An 18,565-nucleotide genomic window follows, 5' to 3' on the forward strand; every position below is an offset into this window, starting at 1 on the left:
CTACTGTGTTTATATATAGGCCTATATATATATATATATATATATATTAGATTCAATTTTAACGATTGTTCAATTTGATGCCTCGCAATTTTTAAATTTTTAATTTTATATCTTTGTATTTTTATTGTTTACTTATAATTATGTTCAAGTGCAGTATATGGAGAGCCATCTCGATAGTGCTTTGCACTCATGGCAATCCTCAGGGTGCTGCACCGCTCTCTTGTTGTCATGTTTTTTTGTGCCTGAAAATTGAATAAAATAAAATAAAATAAATAAATACCACCACACACACCATCACAAAATTATGTGTCACACAACACCATAGAGAGGGCGTTCCATATTATTATTGACACTATACGCGCTCTTTTTGGATTGGATTTGTTGGTGTTTCCTTTTTTATAAATTTTGTTTGTAATTTAATTGTATCTGTTGTTGTCTTGTTTAAGATAGAAAGAGGTGAAAATTATTAAAATAATTTCTTTGTTTAGCCCGTGCGCGTAGGCCTAGGCTAGGTAAACTAGAAGGGTAAATAAAAACCGAATGCCTAGGCATATAGATAGGCCTACTAGAGAGCCTCTAGGCCTATGCCTAGCCTAGGCATTCGGTTTTTATTTATAATTATAAATAGTAGAGGCCTAGTCTAGAAGAAGTAGCCTAGGCTAGGCCTAGTAGTAGTACAGCACTAGGCTGGTAGGGAGACGATTCAGCTCTGAGACGATTCGGCCCTACTACTAGCTGTCATTGTCCATGGATCACACCCCTCCCCCCCCCCCCCCTCTCTCTCCCTCTCCCCCCTCTCCCCCTGCTTGTATTGGAGTTTACCAGAAATCATCTTGTATTGTACCATATAGTTTATGACCTTTTGAATTTTATTTTTTAGTGAAACTGGTAACAATGTTTCTAGTTATTATCATTTTCTCTTAATACTATATATGTTGTGATATAAATGTTGAATTATTCCAAAATTTAAATCATATTGCAGGTTGCACAATGTCCGCAGAAGAGTTACCACCAACAACATCATCATCTCAGGTTGAAATTGGAAAATTGCACAAAAACCTTGAAGAGGTACGTCATAAGCTAATTGGGCTGTGGACGTCAGACTTAGAACAGCATCAAGAACAAACAAAGCAAGCACACAATGAACAAATGAAAAGTGGAAAAGGTTAGAATTTTATTATGTATAAAATAACACACGCAATTTCATTTGTTAATTAGTTAGTTTGGGTACAACGTACAATGGTCAATACAGTCCACCTGAAGTCTCATAAATGTAACTTTAAATACACTTTGATCATTAATATATGATTGCTAAAATACTAAAGTGATAATTTAAAATAAAAGCATTAATTCACTAACATCGTTATTTTCTCTTAGGAAACAAATGTGCAGCATCTTTCTGCCTTGCATTTTTTCATTGACAGAAAATGGCAACAATTTCAAAATTTATTTATTTTAGGCCACACATTGTTATTTTGTAATTTACAGTAATTCAAGTGTATATTTCTTGGTATAAATGATGTCACATGACATTTTAAAAATTAATATTATTTTATTTTTATATAATGTTTTTCAGATAATATAAATCAAGCTAATGACAATCTGCTATATTTATTAGATCAAGCCAATGCCAACAAAAAAGGTAAGGTTAACTTTTACATACAGTAACTATTTCAATAAGGTCACCTACATCATTCCTGTCATGTTGTAGCCAGCAATTTTATTAATTAATCTTAATTAATGTCGTAATCACTGTGTTGAGAAGTTGTCCTTCGATTTAAATGAAAAGTTGATTTTTTTCCGCCAATGTAGTTTTGGAAGAACGCAATGAAGAGGTGAAAAGTATGAAATCATCAGCAGAAAACACAGTGAAAGAGACACAGGATATCTTATTGCAAAAAGAGCATGCAGAAGAGCAATTGAGGGTTATGAGTAAAGAAATAGAAACAGATATGGAATGTAGGTATCATCATTCTATTTAATAAAACAACACATTTTAGCACCAGCCCTCTAAATTGGGACAAAATGACCTTTGCCAAAGAATGCAGATGTAGAAAAAACAAATAAACATGGTAACACCTTGCAATTTGGGAAGCTGGCTTTCTACTAAGCAAAAATAATATAATAAATTATGATTCGTAAAAAGACAATTTTGCATCCACAAGTCGGTTTATTATAAGATCAATCAATACATAACAAGTTTTGTCTAAAGCAGTATTATTCTTTGTTGTTGTAAAGAATATTTATTAGGTCGGCTTATAAAGTATGGTGTTTTTTTAAAGAATTTTTGAAAAGCAAATAAGACCGGGGCTTTGCACCTACTTGCGATAAAAAAAATCCTACATCAGGTCCGATGTTCTCAATTATTTTTATTTATTTGCGCATTCTGCATTGGGAAACCTGCCACTAACAAATGTACAACTCTTTGTAAAATGTTAGTTGGATTATTAATGTTATAACAAAGAATCATCTAGATGTAATCTATCTGACAGAACTGGGAGTTACTCTTGTTGGCCTTTGAACAAGAGAATAAAATGGTTAAATAGACAAGTTTGTACCTTAATTATTTGTAGTATTGATTGCACAAGAGAAGTCTACACACACACGGTTGCAAGAACTAAGAAAGGCAACAGCGTTTTACAACCAAAGGTTAGGAGTCTCTTTAAAGAAGATTGATGGTATTTATAATTTTTTAAATTTCTAAATTTGTCATTTTTTTTTCTTACCTGGATAAACCGACAATAGCATGTGCTCTCCAGAGGGAAAGCTTAGATACAACAAGTTAAAAGTGCCTATTGCAGCCCTCTACCATAATGGACCATTCCACAACCCACCATTATAATTACTTAAGCTTACTTTACTGCGGGGATGGCAGGAATAACGACAGACTGGTCCATTATTGTTGAGGGGTGCTTCTTTACCATTAAAAATAACTATATTTATGTATTACGGTGACCTTTAAATTGTGATGATAATGGTTTTCTGTGATATGATGACAATAGGCTGATTACTAAAAGTATTATGTAATACATTTGCAAAAATTGGCCTGCCCATAAAAAAAACATAGATGGATAGTATGAATTGGTACATACTTTAGTAGATGTACTGCATTTGATCTCATTCATTTACTCAATGCATTTGATATTCTTTGAGATAGAATTCATAGCTCATTGCATTGTTGATTCAATGCTAATATTTGTGACTTCTGATCAGAAGAGTTTGAACACATTTTTTTTCTTGATTAACAACCACTAAATGTATGGAAAAATCATTTATGCACTATAGTATGGTTTGATAAACAATCTTTTAAATGTTTTTGAGCCAAATTAATATAAAATTTAAACTAATTTATTTAATTTGTTTTATTTTTAGGTGATCTTTTACAGGTTGCTTTTACTCAAATAAATCCAAATAAAATTGACGAAGTTTATTTTTTTGTTGTGAAAGTGAATTCTGTACAAAAATATGAAGGTAAGCTATATTTTTATTTGTTTACGACCTATATTGTATGCTAGTATACTAATGTAATGGCAAAACAGGAACATACAACTTTATGTGGGGTTACAAGAATCTCCCAGCTGGCTCTTTTAACATGTTGTTGGCAAGTCCAAATAATTGCATGTTCTTTAGATTCTTTTGCTTTCCAGAAATTGTGCCTCCTTCATAATATTGTTTTATTCATTTTAAATATGAGAAAAATAAAATTGTATTGTTTTAACTACCTTATTATTATTTATATTTTGTATATTATGAAGGAAATAAATGTTACTATGAAATGAAATGTATTAATTGTCATATTAGAAGAAAAATATATTTTATTTAATAAAATGCATGTTCTTTATATGGTAACAATTTAATTCATTGTCAAAACATATTTGATTTAATAAAACGCCAAGTCAGTCTTGAAGACATGAACAAGACAAACACTAACAATATCATTTAAATTACATTACTTTTTGCTGTATTTCAGTGACCGATTGCCAGCCAGCTATTAGCAACCTAGATGATCTTGTGAGCAATTTGAATGAAACCAATAAGTTTTCGGAGTTTTTAATCACTGTTCGTAAAGCTTTTAAAAGCATGGTATACAAGTAGTTTGTATCTCTGCTTTGAGATACTTGTGTATATATACTTCTTGCTGTATTTTAGTGACCGATTGCCAGCCAGCTATTAGCAACCTAGAAGATCTTGTGACGAATTTGAATGAAACCAATAAGTCAGAATTTTTAATCACCGTTCGGGAAGCTTTTAAAAGCATGGTATACAAGTAGTTTGTATCTGCTGGGATTTGTACAAGGACACTATAATAATGTATTTATTTTTTAGAAGATTGTATTATACCAAAACCAATATGGCAAATTTAAAGACGCATTCTTTATAGGCCTAGACGTGCCTAGATACAGAACGTTAACCATGAACTACTTGGGTTACATTTCTTTTTTTTAAATTATGACCAAGTAAAGATCTGGTTTAATGTTTTTAATGTAATATATCATTATTTTTATAAAACGTCAAAAATTACATGGAATTTGTCTTTAAAGATAAAGATGTATTTTGTATTTTATCCAGAAAGAGCTGCATTATAGTAGTTACTGCCATTGAATTGAACATATTTAATATAATCCACTGTTGTCTAATTAGATAATAGATTATTTTGTTTATAGTGTAAATTTAAATGTAATATTGTATACATCATACACATGTTGTGACATTCTTGATAGATAAAACTAAACTTTACAAAGATCACTTTATAAAGCTCTGTCTACACTATTCTGGCACAATGTTGTGCTACAGACTTTTTACTGAAATACTTTATTTGTCCATTATCACAATAAAATAACAATAGAACTTCATCTTAAAACTTAAGTTTTGTACAATAATGTGTGTATTCTATATTAATTTATGTTTATATCATATATTTATCTGTTTTTCATCGTACCAATATTTGCCAATCTTTAAAATGTGGTTACAATTTGAAAATTAAAATACGATCAATTTTCAGTTATACAGTATTTTATTGGTAGTGACTTATAATATCAATTAATAATATCAATTTGCAACAAAAGCATATCTTGTTTGTCTTACTTATTGACACTTGTATTCTACCATTGCGTTTGATTATAAAAGTTAAGGGGGTGATCAGTATCCTTAATTATTAGCTGCCTTCACTATCCAATCAATGTATATATCATCTACTTGAAATGGCGATCCAACAAAATAAGCTCAAAGCTCATCAAGTCCAATGCAACTTTACTTTGATGAAATAAAACTATTTCCTGTTGAACTCTACAAACAATAGTTTGACAACAAATATGGTAGAGTGATCTGTTTTAACTTTTCTGTACTTTGCTGACAAGAAAATATGTACTTTATTATGTTATACAGTATACATTGTTGTTGGAAGTAAACTAAACATTTTAGGTAATGGTTTTAGTTAAAGATGTATTGTCCCCCAAAAACATGAAAAATGAAGATTATTTAAATCAGACTTTGAATAGGTTATTTTGTAGTTTTAATAAAGTGAATCACTTCCGTAGAAAAAAAACCGGAAAAAATAATGTTTTCACTTATAAAATAACATGATAAATGGTTAAATTCAACCAAAAATCCATTGGCTGGCAGCCAATTTGACAATTGTTTGCTCTAAATTCCAGTTTTTTCAGGTAAATAATTTTTTTTTTCGATCCAATTTTTGGTCGAAGTCAATAACTATTATGTGACATTAAAATGGCATATTCAACAAAAAAAATTTAAAAAAATGATTTTTCAGGGGGACAATACATCTTTAAATATTTATTTTGTTACGTTTAATTATGCAAATTAGACAACATTTTCCCGGGAAAAGGTCGGTTGCTGATTGGTCTGATGTTTGTGTTTACAATCGTAGGCTGTCAAGCGTATCAATTTACCCTACTGCCACCAATAGTTTATGATTGTCGTACGTACGTGTGTTAGGTGCGATGATAAGTACACGGAAACAAGAATACACCGGGCCTAAGTACAAACTCAAGATTAGTATAAAGAGAATAACTACTGAATAATTTATGTGGAGAATCAGTCCAAGTCAAGTTTCAAACACAGTGTACGCGCACCTATGCATTGATTTGCCATGACGCATTTCCAGAGTTCATTTATCGTAAGTACCGTCTAGTAGTAGTAGTAGGGCCTACATTATATTACACAACACAGGTTCCAGAGACAGGGCCTTTTTAGGGCCAACTTACTGCTATGAAATGGCTATTTGTAGGGTGTTGATAATTATGTGTGCATGAAACCCATAACCTCACAACCTAAAAATACCAGATGAATATCTGGCATATATGAAAGTTGCACAAATTGAGATATTCAATTCAATTTCTTTTATTTCGGAAATATTTCATCCATACCAAAAAACTCTAATAACTTACAAAAGAAAAAAACAAACAAATTCGCATCGTTTAGAAAAACCCCTTTTTGAATAGGGATTTTTTAGTGTTTTGTTTTCAACTTTGTTTGTTTCTAACTTTGTTTGTTTCTTTACAAACCATATATTTATTTGGCACATGAGATGAATAAAGCTTTTGTTTTCTTAACAATTCTTCACAAGCAGGTCAAGTAAAAGCCTCAAATTCAGGAAACTTGTATTCTTTAGATTGTATTATTTCCTTATCCATGACATTATATTTTATAAAACAATTAATTTCTAAAAATCTCATACATTATTTTTAATACACTTACCCTATATTAATTATAACCATCAGTGTCACACTGTATCAAGAATATTGTTTACAAAAACCATTTTATGTTACCGCAAAATCTCAAAAAGAAGCCCCCTTTTCGAGATGGACTATTTAAATAACTGCCAGATATCGTGTGAGTGATGCAGATATAATGTATGATCGGGTTTATATAATACATTTATTTTTCAGTTAAAAGTGGTGTTTTGATTACAAATATAACATTTTGCAGGAAATGTCTAAAATTGTAGTAGCAATTCACAAAACATCATTCATTTATGAAAAAAGCCCCTTTCTTTAGTTTAAGAAAAAAAGAATGAATAAATAAAAATAATAATTTTATTTGGATAAACACTTTATATCACTGGCACACAACCAACAATGTGAGCAGTGAAAAGCCAACGTTTTCAAAAACCTGAAACAAAAAAGGATTTCAAATCCTAACAAGCATCATCATATCATGCACCTTCCCTCTAAAAGCTAGCTAGATTATTTATGTTGATTGGATGGTGTCGAGTCCAATGTCCATAATTATGTACATGAGTTAATATTAAACCAATAATCAAATAATAAGCTAATTGACTGACCTGAATGCATTATACCTACTCTATATTAAGACATTAAATTGATATGCAGTATGATAGAAATCAAGGGGCTAGGGGATGGAGGTTCCCCTTTCAAACTACAAGTATAATATTATACGATAGTATATTGGCTTTTTGGCAACCCGATTTTTCCCTTTTTGTGGAAAAAACGAGAACACAACTTCCCCAACTATAGAAATCCTGGCTACAGGCTGGCTAGAAATTGCTTAGAAAACAAAATTAGATATTGTATTAGCATAATTCATGCTGTGATGTACAGTCTTTGTCATTTCCTAGATGTGGTATTACTGGATTGACTTTTCATATTTAAAAATGTATGTTTTGAAATCATTTTCTAGGGGGCTAATGGCTATACAGAGCTAAAAAAGTTCATGAAACGAAGTACAGACTTCAGCAAGGAATTCATCAATATATTGGGTGAAAGGTAAATATTTTAATTTCTATAATAATAAATAATTCAATTGTTATTTATTGCATTATAATTTTTAATATGTTTTTAAACATTCATTACAGAGCAGAAATTGAGCTTTCATATGCTAAAGGACTTGCAAAACTTTCAAACAAAATTTCCAAGTCTGGAAAAGAATGCCTTGGGTAAGTATTAGGGTACATTTGTCAAGTTACTGAGCTATGCTAGCATTCAACAATAATTGAACTTGGGACTATATTATTTAATAATAAAATAGAATAATGTCATTTTGAATAGGGCATTTTTTAGTTTTAATAAAGTTAATCACTTCCATAGGGAAAAAAATATTTGTAATGGTTAAATTTATCCAAAAACCTTATTTGATCCAGATAAAAATTAAAAAAAAACATTAATCCTCACTTTTTATTGATTGTGAAACATTTTTCATCTTACAAATTATTACTACAATTAAATTTTAAACAAATTAATTTAATAATTAGAATACAGTATATATGAAATATTTGCTTTTTTTTCAACAGTTCCTTAGCACAAGCTTGGACCATTTTATCATTACAAATAGAATCAGAAAGCGAGTTGCATAAGTAGGTACCAGTTTGTTATTCTTGCATGTACAATTTTCACCATACCCTGTATAACCACCACCTGTATAACTACCACCTGTATATTTTAATTAATAACCTAGCTTTTATTTTCAATTTTATAAATCAAAAACCACCTGTATATCTACCACCTGTGTAATCACCCCCCTTATAAAAGAGGGCCAAGGGGAGGATTTGTTTATACTTCATTTCATAACCACCATTCTTTGATTCACACATGAAATGATTCTACTTAACTTTTTCTTTCTTTTTTTATAGAAAATTTAGTGATGTTTTGCATTCTGAACTTGCTAAGCCCTATAAAACATTTCTAGAACAACAGATTAAGGGACAAAAGTCTGTAAGTATTAGTTTAAGATTTGAGACTATTTATATTACAGCTGCGTAGTGGATTGGCTGTCAGAAACAAATCCTATGTGCAATGTTCTGGAAATTATGAGTTTTATAAATTTTCTGTTTTAATTCTGTAGATTGATTCACCTGTGGAAAAAGCTGCAAAGGTTTGGACTGACAAGAAACAGAGTATGGCTAAAGTAGGTTTTTATCACATACTATATATTATATAATTTGTTGATCTTTTTTGTTTTTTGTGATGGAAACAAATAAGAGGCGTTGAATCAACCATTGGGTACATTAAAAACTGTCCTTGTCCCCTTAGTAGGGGTGTCCCTAGAGTAGGAGTTGACTTTAGTGTTAGAACATTATATTGCTGCCCCTCATTTTGGTTTAAAGTGTTCACTCAATAGAGGTGTCTCCTGAATGGTCCCAAAAGAGGGGTTCTACTGTGTGAAAATATATATATATGGATATTTGTTGAATTTTTGTTATGATTTGTTATGTTTGTGTTTAATAGTATGATTTGGTTCTTTAGGCCAAGAAAAATGTTATTAGTAAAACAAAAGATTGTGAACTCATGTCTCAGCAAATTGATGATTCAAGTGTGAAAAAACCACTCACAGAAAAGGAACTGAATAAGGTAACATAGTATTTAATTCACATCATCATAAGATAGAGTTTGTATGTTGTTCCTTATACACATTTTTGCTGCTACACAAGGGGTATAAAAATGACCGCAATTGTATGGGGAATTTTGTTATTTAATTTACAACATTATCTGCCATCTTGAATCCAAGTTAGCCATACTGCGTTGAAACACTTTGGTTGAACACAAGGATACACTCAGTTGTGAATAATAATATAATAATATACAAACAATGAATGTTGATGAGTTGGATGGTCAGAGTATTTCATGAGTTGAAAGATTGACTGCTCGTAGCTGAGTTAAATGGAGCAGTCAGTCTTTCTTCGAATGAAATTCTCTCCATTCGACGATTATGATACATTCATTATTTGTTTACCAATTTGTTAGCCATTCACATTGCAAGAATACAATCAGGTGTAATATAATATGAAATACTTAATTTATCTATGATTTTTTTATTATTATGTATCAACCAAACAACTGAATACCTTACCACATGTTTTGTATTTGTTTACAGTTACAATCAAAAACTCAAAAAGCTGAAACAGTTGTGGTAAAAGCAGATTCTGAACACATAGCTGCAGTAAAGAACCTAGAAAGTGCGCGACATGACCTGGAATGTGCTGTACAGGTTTCTGCAAGTCAATATCAAGGGTTACAGGAAGAGAGGTTTGTCCAGTTAAAAGATCTCTTGGGAAAACTGTCCAACCATATGTCACTGCTCGGCCCAAACCTTAATGAGGTAAGTAAACTGACCACAATGATTAATATTTGAAGTTTACAGGCCAATTTACACAGACGAGCAGTAACAGTAAGTGGAAAACCGCATAGCTTGTCCCATGTAGAATCCGTATCTATCCTGAGCAGAATGTGCCCGTCCACTCCGCGTTGTGTGTAAATGGTCATAACACAGATTCTATATTTTTAACACTTAACAGTGTGAGTGAACTGAACTAAAGATGATAACAAAATGATATTTAAAATTGTAATTTCAGATTACTCAAAGAATTTGCCAAGCAGCAAGTGTGATTGATCCTGATTCTGACATAGAGATTATTGCGACAACTTTTTCAACAGAGGTGACCATTGATCAGGTTCTCTATGATTCTTATGTAAGTCCAAAATAATTATTATGTAAATGTTGGACTTGACCCAAGTGTGTAGTTATTTTCTTTTTTATGTTAGTCCACCAGTCGGCGTTTCGATTTTTGTTATAGACTTGTTAAGAGGTGAATAGAAATTGATTTGCAGACCGTATGTGCCAAAATATTTATCTTTTTACTAATGTATGTAAATGTAGAAAAATAACCTATGACTCACAGCCTACTAGGTTGAATTGTGGTTACTATTTTACAAACTTTTTATACAACTGAATGTAATTCATTTGTATATATCCAAATCCGAACTCGTGCTTACATACAAGGCTTGCATTATTGTTTTTCCAACATATGAAGGAAAAAATCATGAATAGCACATGATTATTTCATGTGGAGCACACATACAACAACTTCCTTGTCTCCTAAGAGTCCTTTCATGTTGTACAGCTGCCAACAACCAACACTCATTCGTCTGTCCACAACAGCAAGGATTGAACCAGTACACCGGGGTAACCCCCTACTCGTCTCAAAAGATGTACTAGGTTCTTTAAAGTGCACATGAGCTAGATGTGTACACTGGACCTACGGTTTATAGTCCTTACCCGAGAAGACTCGTTCTACCACCAGAACCATGGAGAGGGGGAGCCTCGAACCCTTGACGATGTTATGGATACTTATTACGTTTCCACTGTCTTAAGCGCTCTGCCACTCACTCACCACCAGAACTATGATCAAGGAGAGTATTGAATGAACCCATGCCAATTGTATTGTATAACTGCTCAGCCACTCAACTTGACTGCAAGTTTAACATAAAAGAACATAAAAGAAAAAAAAGTGGGTGCAACAAATGTTTATTTAGTACCTTAATAAATGTTTTGTCTTTTGTTGTGTCTTTTATGAATTTAAGGAAGAAGATATGAAAAATACTATGAAAGTTGATCGACGTCGAACGAGCCTCATTAGAAAGCTGAAAACTATAGACCAGGAGATCTACAAAGAACAGAAAACAAAAGAAGGTATTCATTTGAATAATATTTGATGTTATGATAAACCTTTATATTCAATGGTTCATAGTAAATAGAAAAGCATAGAATTCATGTAAAAATACTAAATGTTTATTTTATATGTTTGGAATTATAGTTAATTAAATCACCATTTGTTCTTGTGTAAATGAATGAATACAATTTTTAGCTTCATTCCACACACAAAAAATAATTGGATAAACATTTAATTGTTTTTGCAGGTATTAAAAAGTTGTCAGGAGCATATGGCAAAACTCCTGGCTATGCTGATGAGGATACTAAAAATAGTGTCACTCAAAAAATACATAATGTAAGTGTTTTTATATCTATAAAAGAATCTTATGTTCGTCAATATGTGTAACATTTCGAAATGCATTTTGGGATAGAATAGAGCCAATGGACGATGTATTATGAGTCATGTTGTAGTGCACCCTCAATATGTTAGAAAGGTAAACTTGCCTTTTCTATACTGTATAGAAGGTAGGATCATATGCATCTGGGACATTTCAGCCCAGGGGCGCATTAAGGGTTTACCTTTCTAGTTTGGAGTGGGCGCTGCCAGAATGGAGGTGTGACCCTGATCCTTCAGATACAGTATTTTCATTGCAAAATTGACAGACATGATATTCTTGTGTTATGTTGGTGTAATGATTGTGAACTAATAAAGTACAGTGTAACTTAATACAGTTAAATGTACGTCGTAATGAAATTTGTAGCAAATTTTTTGCCTCGTTAATTTCTAGCCAAGATGAGTGTATTCCACTCAGTAGGTTTGAGTCTCATGGCAGAGACCTACGAAGCGCAAACAAACTTACTGTCCCTGTTTGCCAGACCGTCAGATATTGTAACAGCTCCATTCCATACATGATTAGGCAGTGGAACCACAACTGATTTTACTTCTGTATTGAAAATAATTTTCTTATTGTATATTATAATGTTGAAGTAATAAGAATCAAATATAATATGTTAGGTAAATTTTTTTCAATTCACTTGGCCAGTCATTTAGATTTTTACTAGTTTTGATGTTGTGCTCGTTTATTTTAATGTTTTTATATGATGTATTGTATGGTTCTCAATTTTTGATGTTATTTTATGCTATCTTTTTAAAACATTTTAAATATTTTAAGTACCTTTTAATAATGTAAAAAATTGTCACAATTCAGTTTTTCTGTGAAGATGATTTTAATAAATATACCATTATGAATGAATGAATGAATAAAATAGATTTTATGAGTTTTATACATCAAGTTTAACAGTGCAAGATAAATAATAATAAAGATAAAATAATATTTCTTTTTAATAGTCTGATGAAATGATAGACCTTCTAGAGGCATCTAAGTATAAGCTACATGCAACATTGGCTTTGTTGGACAGGACAGCTCAACCAGTAGCAGAGATTGGAAATCACATCAAAAAAGAAAAAGACAAGCAGGTAATAGATGTACACATAGGACATTGTACACTCATTGTTTATTCCCAGCAGTCTCAATCAAAGGTGATAGAACAAGTCTTCTTATATTTCCAAGAAAACATGAAGGTTAATAAAAGCAGACTTTAAATATAAGCCATTTTATTTTTAATAAAGTTATTCACATTCGTAAGTTTAAAAAAAAAAGAAAAAATGTGATTATTTCACTTATAAAAAGACAAAATAAACAGTTAAATTTGACCAGAAACCTATTGTCTAAGGAATTTATTTTATATCCAATTTTTGGTTACAGTTAATTTTTTTTATCCAATTATGTTAACTTGCACAGTCCCTGTCCTGGCTTGATTATTGAATAGTGTAACATTCAGTCTAAACTTGACCTTTGTTATATATAATTGTTTGAAGGTTTTGCATGGTGAAATCAACATGTATGTATACAACCTGATGTAAAGTTTGTGGTACACCACATGTACCACAAACTTTACATCAACACCTTGTTTACATAATTCAATAAAAAAAAAACAGTAAAATTTATTATTAATAAATAAACATGTGCCTAGACTATTTTGTGTATTATTTTGGTACAACAATTATTATCAACAACCCAGGCTTTCAATTGTATTGCATTCTTACACGGTTTAAACATTTTAAAAACTTTTTATGTACATGTCAATCATGTACAACAAAGTTGTATTTTTGATATTTTTGATATATTACAAATTTCTCCACTCTGTGTAGTTAATTGTTATAGTTAGTTAACTTTTATACTCATTTTTCCTGATATAAAATCAAAAAATAAGTTATTGAACCACACAAATGGTCGTTCTGTCTAATTTGACAATTATTTACAGGGTTTTCAGAATTCTATCTTAAGAAGGCAGAGATCAAACGCAAGTCTACCACCAAGTAGATTCTCAAGTGATGCAACTACACCAACAGCAGGTAAACACATTTATGGTTTATGTTACACATTTATAAATGATATTAAATATTGAATACCAGAGGGAATTCTGATTATTCCATCCCACATTTGATTATAAGTAGGTTCTTTTTAATAAAGGTTCACGAAAATTGTGCATGATAGAAAAACCAGAGACCGCACCTACCCTACCCTTCACGATTATTTCCTATTGAATAGACCACATTTTAAATGTTTCCCCGTTTCCTATTTCCTAGTATTGACATACCTACTCCTACCCCTTGCGCATATGCTATAACTTTAAGAATAATTGATATTATTTTCAATTGATGTGAATGTTTAGTACACACTGCGTTGTGTTGCAAATGTATTTTGGTATTACTATTAAACATTTTAATTTTCTAGGTTATCTTCCTTCCTCCCTCAAACCCTGCTCACTCATCCTTCCTTATTTGATGTTGGGGTTATTGGGCCTTTTTAGCGGTGTTGTGCATGTATACTATGGCCTACATGTAAGAAAAACTCATGGTCTAGCTGTGATGTATATTAACTTCCGAATGCATCAAATATTAGATTGAATCGAACATGAATGTACTGTAAACTTTTGCATTTTTTTCTGTAAACCTATCTTTTACTACAGTCAACTCTCAAAATACTGGGACACCCTTGGGCTGGTGGCCTAATATGACTGGTTTTCTGTATATTCTTATTCATAATGACTTGCTTTAAATTTTAAAATAAGGAAATGCATTTAGGACCTTTGGACCTCAAGAAAAAGTCTGGTTTTGGGAGAGTTTCCTGTTTTCAGAGAGTCCGGTATTGAAAGAGTAATTTGTACTTGATGACATGATCCAGGAGCGTTAATAATTAGAATAACTTAAGCTGTTAAAGGGGTCATTATAACCATGCTTGTGCAATACTCCAAATTTAAATCAATTAGAAAAAAGTACTTAAATACGTTTAGCTCAATTATTTCATTCGTTGATCTTGATGATCTTTTAGGTAGCCTACTCATATATTAAATAATCTTTTTAAAAATTCTAGATGAAGAGGGACATTCAAAAAGTGGTCATTGTTGGTCAAAATCAATTTTTTTGGCTCAAAATGTTTATAGGCCTGTTTGTTTCATTATTACATTTACTATTTATTAAACATTTTGTGTCATTGGTTTGTAAAGCTCTGTCTACACGATCAAACTTTATGTGACAAAAAAAATGTGATGTGCCCATATATGGACATGATGATGTCATATCACTACCATATTTGGGAATGTCACTACCATATTGGGTACATCACACTGTTTTTATCAAACTAGTTTGATAGTGTAGACAGAGCTTAAAGCAATTGAGTGGTAAATATGTTTACATTATTATTATTACAGGTGAGACAATGAATGAAGTAGCAACACACCAAGCAATAGTAGCAGTACAAGGTGACCAGGTATCTAGCTCTTACAACCCACCAGCATACGATGACTGTGTATATAAACAAGCTATTGCTAAGTATGACTATGACGCACAAGAAAATGATGAGCTTACTATAAAACAAGGCAGGTCGTTTTTGTTTTTTTTCATATGCATTTAACAGCGAGTAACTCGCCAATTGCAGGATGGATAAACTATTTAATAATTTGTCGTGCTTATAAACTAAGTCTCATTTGAGGTAGTGGTGAGGTGAGGATTGAATCCCGGACCTTGGGATTGGAAAGCAAGCACGTTAACCACCAAGCTACAGAGTTTTTAGCCATTGGCAAGTAGCCTTAGTTGTCATAATTAATAATGATTTAATTATAATAATTGTTCAAAATTTAATTATATTTGCTGTAATGAAATATTTGTTCTAAAAACTAAAAAGTACATCTACTAAACAAATCAGCAAGTAGTTTTCCAACAATTTAAGCAATCCAACTATTTTGTTTAGGAAAGAATCAAGTACACAATAATGTTTTTAGTTATCTTCACAACCTGCCATCACCATCATATTTAGAGCTCATAAGTTCAGGTTATATCTCATATGAAAATAAAAAAAAAGTATAGCTGCTATACATTCATGTACACGCCTACAATTTTGAAATTTAACCAAATTAATTTTTCATATTTCAGTCCATCTTAAGCTAATCCCCATGGATGAAAATTTTTGACAGGCTTTGGGCCCATTATTCTTCAGATGTCTGGTGGAGATTGTAACCCTCTGATCACTCTTGTTCCTTATAATAACCATTTTATATATAATAATATTTGATTGTTCTACAGAAATAGATAAGGGAGCATCTTTGTTGTTTAAATATAATTATGCTCCAAAATACAATATAATATTTTTTAAATGGAAAATGTTGTTTTCATATAAGTTGGTCTTGCTCATGACTTTGAATACCCTTTAGCAATATTGATGATAAACATACTTGTTATAAACTACTGTATATTATTAGAATATAATAGTGTATTATTAGAATGATAATGTTGTACCTCATTGTGTCCTCACTCAACCTGTTTGTAAAGTAGCCTGTGTAAGTGAAATCCATGTATGATTTAATAATCTTAGGGAAAAATGTAACTTCCTGAACAAGCAGAATCGCTTTGACGTAGCCTTGACCGAGGACAGTGGTTTAGGCTTTAGCTTTATCTATCACTCTTAATCTGTATAAAAACAAGTTGAATGGTGTCTTCATTTGTAGGGAATGGTTCAATTAATTTTACTATACACAATTACAATCCGTAGTGTCTTGGTTGTTTTCTGTCGATTTGTCCTGTCCCGTGTCCCGCTTGTCTCTGTCCCTTCGTTTTGTGTCCCAGGCAGACACGACTCTAGATCCTGTATCTTTCTGGGATCCTGCCTTCTTCCTTTTCCCCCAGAATCATATTATTTCTTATTTATTCCATTTTTGTTTCAATCATAAAGGGAAGTAAATAAATATTATTTTGAATTAAATTGAATTTACAATATAAGAATTACTTCTGTAGCCTAGTGATTTTCTATGTGATAACAGTAGCACTAAGAAAATAATATAAATTATTATTATATAATACAGTGGTGGTGCCATGGAGATGGCTGTACTATACCGTAGCATCTTTAAAAGCGGCTAAAACTACTATATCTGATATCATTTGACTCCTTAGCGTCGCCAGCCAATGAATGCTTACTTCAAACGCATCCTTATCATGAACAACAAACATCATGATACTGTAATAAGCGCTATACAATTATTTTCAATGTTGAAGTAAATAGTAATAGTAAATTTACATAGCAATAATTAGATTTCTATTACTTTTTTTTACAGGTGATGTTTTAAAAGTTCTTGAAAGTATGGATGATGGATGGAGTAAAGGTGAACTAAATGGCAAAATAGGTGTCTTTCCTACTAGCTATATTTAATTACAGCATTAATAACACTACAGCAGCATTTGTAAAATACATATCTTTGCATTTAGGTGTTTAGATTGTAAGGATCATTTAATGACGCCTACAACATCATTTGTCAAACTGTGTACTTTGTTCAATCAACATCATAATCATATTTCATTTTTTTGAATTATTTTATTCTTTTTTTTTTGTGTGGTAAACAACCATATAGGCCTAAATACATAATGTACAGAATATATAACCCAAAGTTAATTTTTATACACTATACATATGTAAGATGTTTTTAATAACCTTTTTGTTTTAACCTTCTTGAAACTATAAGATTAAAATAAATAAAAACTTATAAAGTGCTGAAAATGATGTTAAAGGGATGACTTAATTCCTCAATTTTCCCAAGCATAAATGTTTTAATTTGAGATGAACATAGAATTACAAAAGTTTGAAATAATACATTTAGAATGATAGAGTGATATAATGAGAACTGTAAAGGTTTCTAATGCAAGTCCAAGATGCTATTTCTACTGTGTGATGCATATTCAAATATTAAAACACCTTATTATTATACGCCTATAACTTTAGTTCCCACTAGAGAAATTCTTCCGAAATGCAACGTAAAGCTTGGTTCCCACTAGGACTCAACGCAAGGACGTAGACGCAACACATCGAATAATTTAGCGCTTGTGATTGGTCAAATCCCTTACGTTGCGTTACGTCGTTGTGTTGCGTCTAGTGGGACCACGCATAACCGACGCAACGTAAGAAAATACTAGTCTATCAATTTATGATTCATCATCACTCTATTGTGACGCAGGCAAAGCAGAAAACGGTGTCCACACACTGTATAAATGTTCATACAGCACACATGGATACGCTGCGTCCTACTAATGGAAACCACGTTTTATACAATTAACACACACATACATAGTGTTTTAAAGTATATACCTGTACATAGTATTAAGGATAGCAATATTTTCTTCGTAATCATCACATCATTTTCTTTCCCTAAAATTGATTAGGTACCTACAAACTTTCTCTTTCTCGCAAATATAGGCCTATTGTTCCAAATAATCTTCACAATCACCAATCAATATTGATTATAGAAATCAAAAGCAAAACTTAATGCTGAATGTCTTTCGAGAAGCAATATCAAGGATAATAAAAAAAGGTCTTGCGGAGGATCGCCATTTTGTTGCTGGAAAATGTAGTAGTTATATAAGTAACTGTATTATATTTACTGATGATGTCATTTAACCAAATTTTGACAAATATACATTTTGAAAAGAATATATTAATATGTTTGTTTAGTTGTACTCTAAAATTGAATAATATATTTTAAATTTAAACTTTTTATGCCGCATAAAAAGGTTGCTTCACCTTGATTTTATAATCTTGATATATTTTTAATA

General features: G+C 31.4%; 2 protein-coding genes across 3 annotated transcripts; both read left to right on the top strand.

Annotated features, from left to right (window-relative positions):
• The first annotated feature begins 340 nt into the window (after positions 1-340).
• On the top strand, positions 341-5,068 carry LOC144840496 (kinetochore protein Spc25-like). 2 transcript variants are annotated; one of them, XM_078696312.1, is made up of 7 exons: positions 341-456; positions 983-1,165; positions 1,577-1,642; positions 1,813-1,959; positions 2,574-2,678; positions 3,373-3,471; positions 3,971-5,068. In XM_078696312.1, exons 2-7 carry the CDS (start codon positions 991-993, stop codon positions 4,093-4,095), a joined length of 717 nt encoding a protein of 238 aa, XP_078552438.1. In that variant the 5' UTR covers positions 341-456; positions 983-990; the 3' UTR covers positions 4,096-5,068. The 2 variants fall into 2 exon arrangements, with proteins under 2 accessions (XP_078552438.1, XP_078552439.1); XM_078696313.1 differs by having other exon boundaries at positions 4,150-5,068.
• A 900-nt stretch (positions 5,069-5,968) lies between these two features.
• LOC144839590 (nostrin-like) lies at positions 5,969-18,565 on the top strand. Its single transcript, XM_078695019.1, has 15 exons — positions 5,969-6,136; positions 7,660-7,745; positions 7,835-7,915; positions 8,270-8,332; positions 8,609-8,690; positions 8,821-8,883; positions 9,222-9,326; positions 9,850-10,074; positions 10,328-10,444; positions 11,337-11,445; positions 11,673-11,761; positions 12,755-12,883; positions 13,732-13,822; positions 15,181-15,348; positions 17,077-18,565. The coding sequence occupies exons 1-15, from the start codon at positions 6,110-6,112 to the stop codon at positions 17,169-17,171; spliced, it is 1,530 nt and encodes a 509-aa protein (XP_078551145.1). The 5' UTR covers positions 5,969-6,109; the 3' UTR covers positions 17,172-18,565.

Source organism: Antedon bifida, chromosome 4 (genome assembly GCF_963402885.1).
Source record: "Antedon bifida chromosome 4, ecAntBifi1.1, whole genome shotgun sequence".
In the NCBI taxonomy this organism is placed as follows: domain Eukaryota; kingdom Metazoa; phylum Echinodermata; class Crinoidea; order Comatulida; family Antedonidae; genus Antedon; species Antedon bifida.

Coding starts and splice junctions, on each gene's coding strand:
- LOC144840496 (XM_078696312.1), top strand. CDS start 991: ATGTCCGCAGAAGAGTTACCACCAACAACATCATCATCTCAGGTTGAA. Junction 1,960..2,573: donor AATAGAAACAGATATGGAAT/GTAGGTATCATC, acceptor AATTATTTGTAG/TATTGATTGCACAAGAGAAG. Junction 3,472..3,970: donor TTCTGTACAAAAATATGAAG/GTAAGCTATATT, acceptor GCTGTATTTCAG/TGACCGATTGCCAGCCAGCT.
- LOC144839590 (XM_078695019.1), top strand. CDS start 6,110: ATGACGCATTTCCAGAGTTCATTTATC. Junction 7,916..8,269: donor TCTGGAAAAGAATGCCTTGG/GTAAGTATTAGG, acceptor TTTTTTCAACAG/TTCCTTAGCACAAGCTTGGA. Junction 12,884..13,731: donor AAAAAGAAAAAGACAAGCAG/GTAATAGATGTA, acceptor AATTATTTACAG/GGTTTTCAGAATTCTATCTT.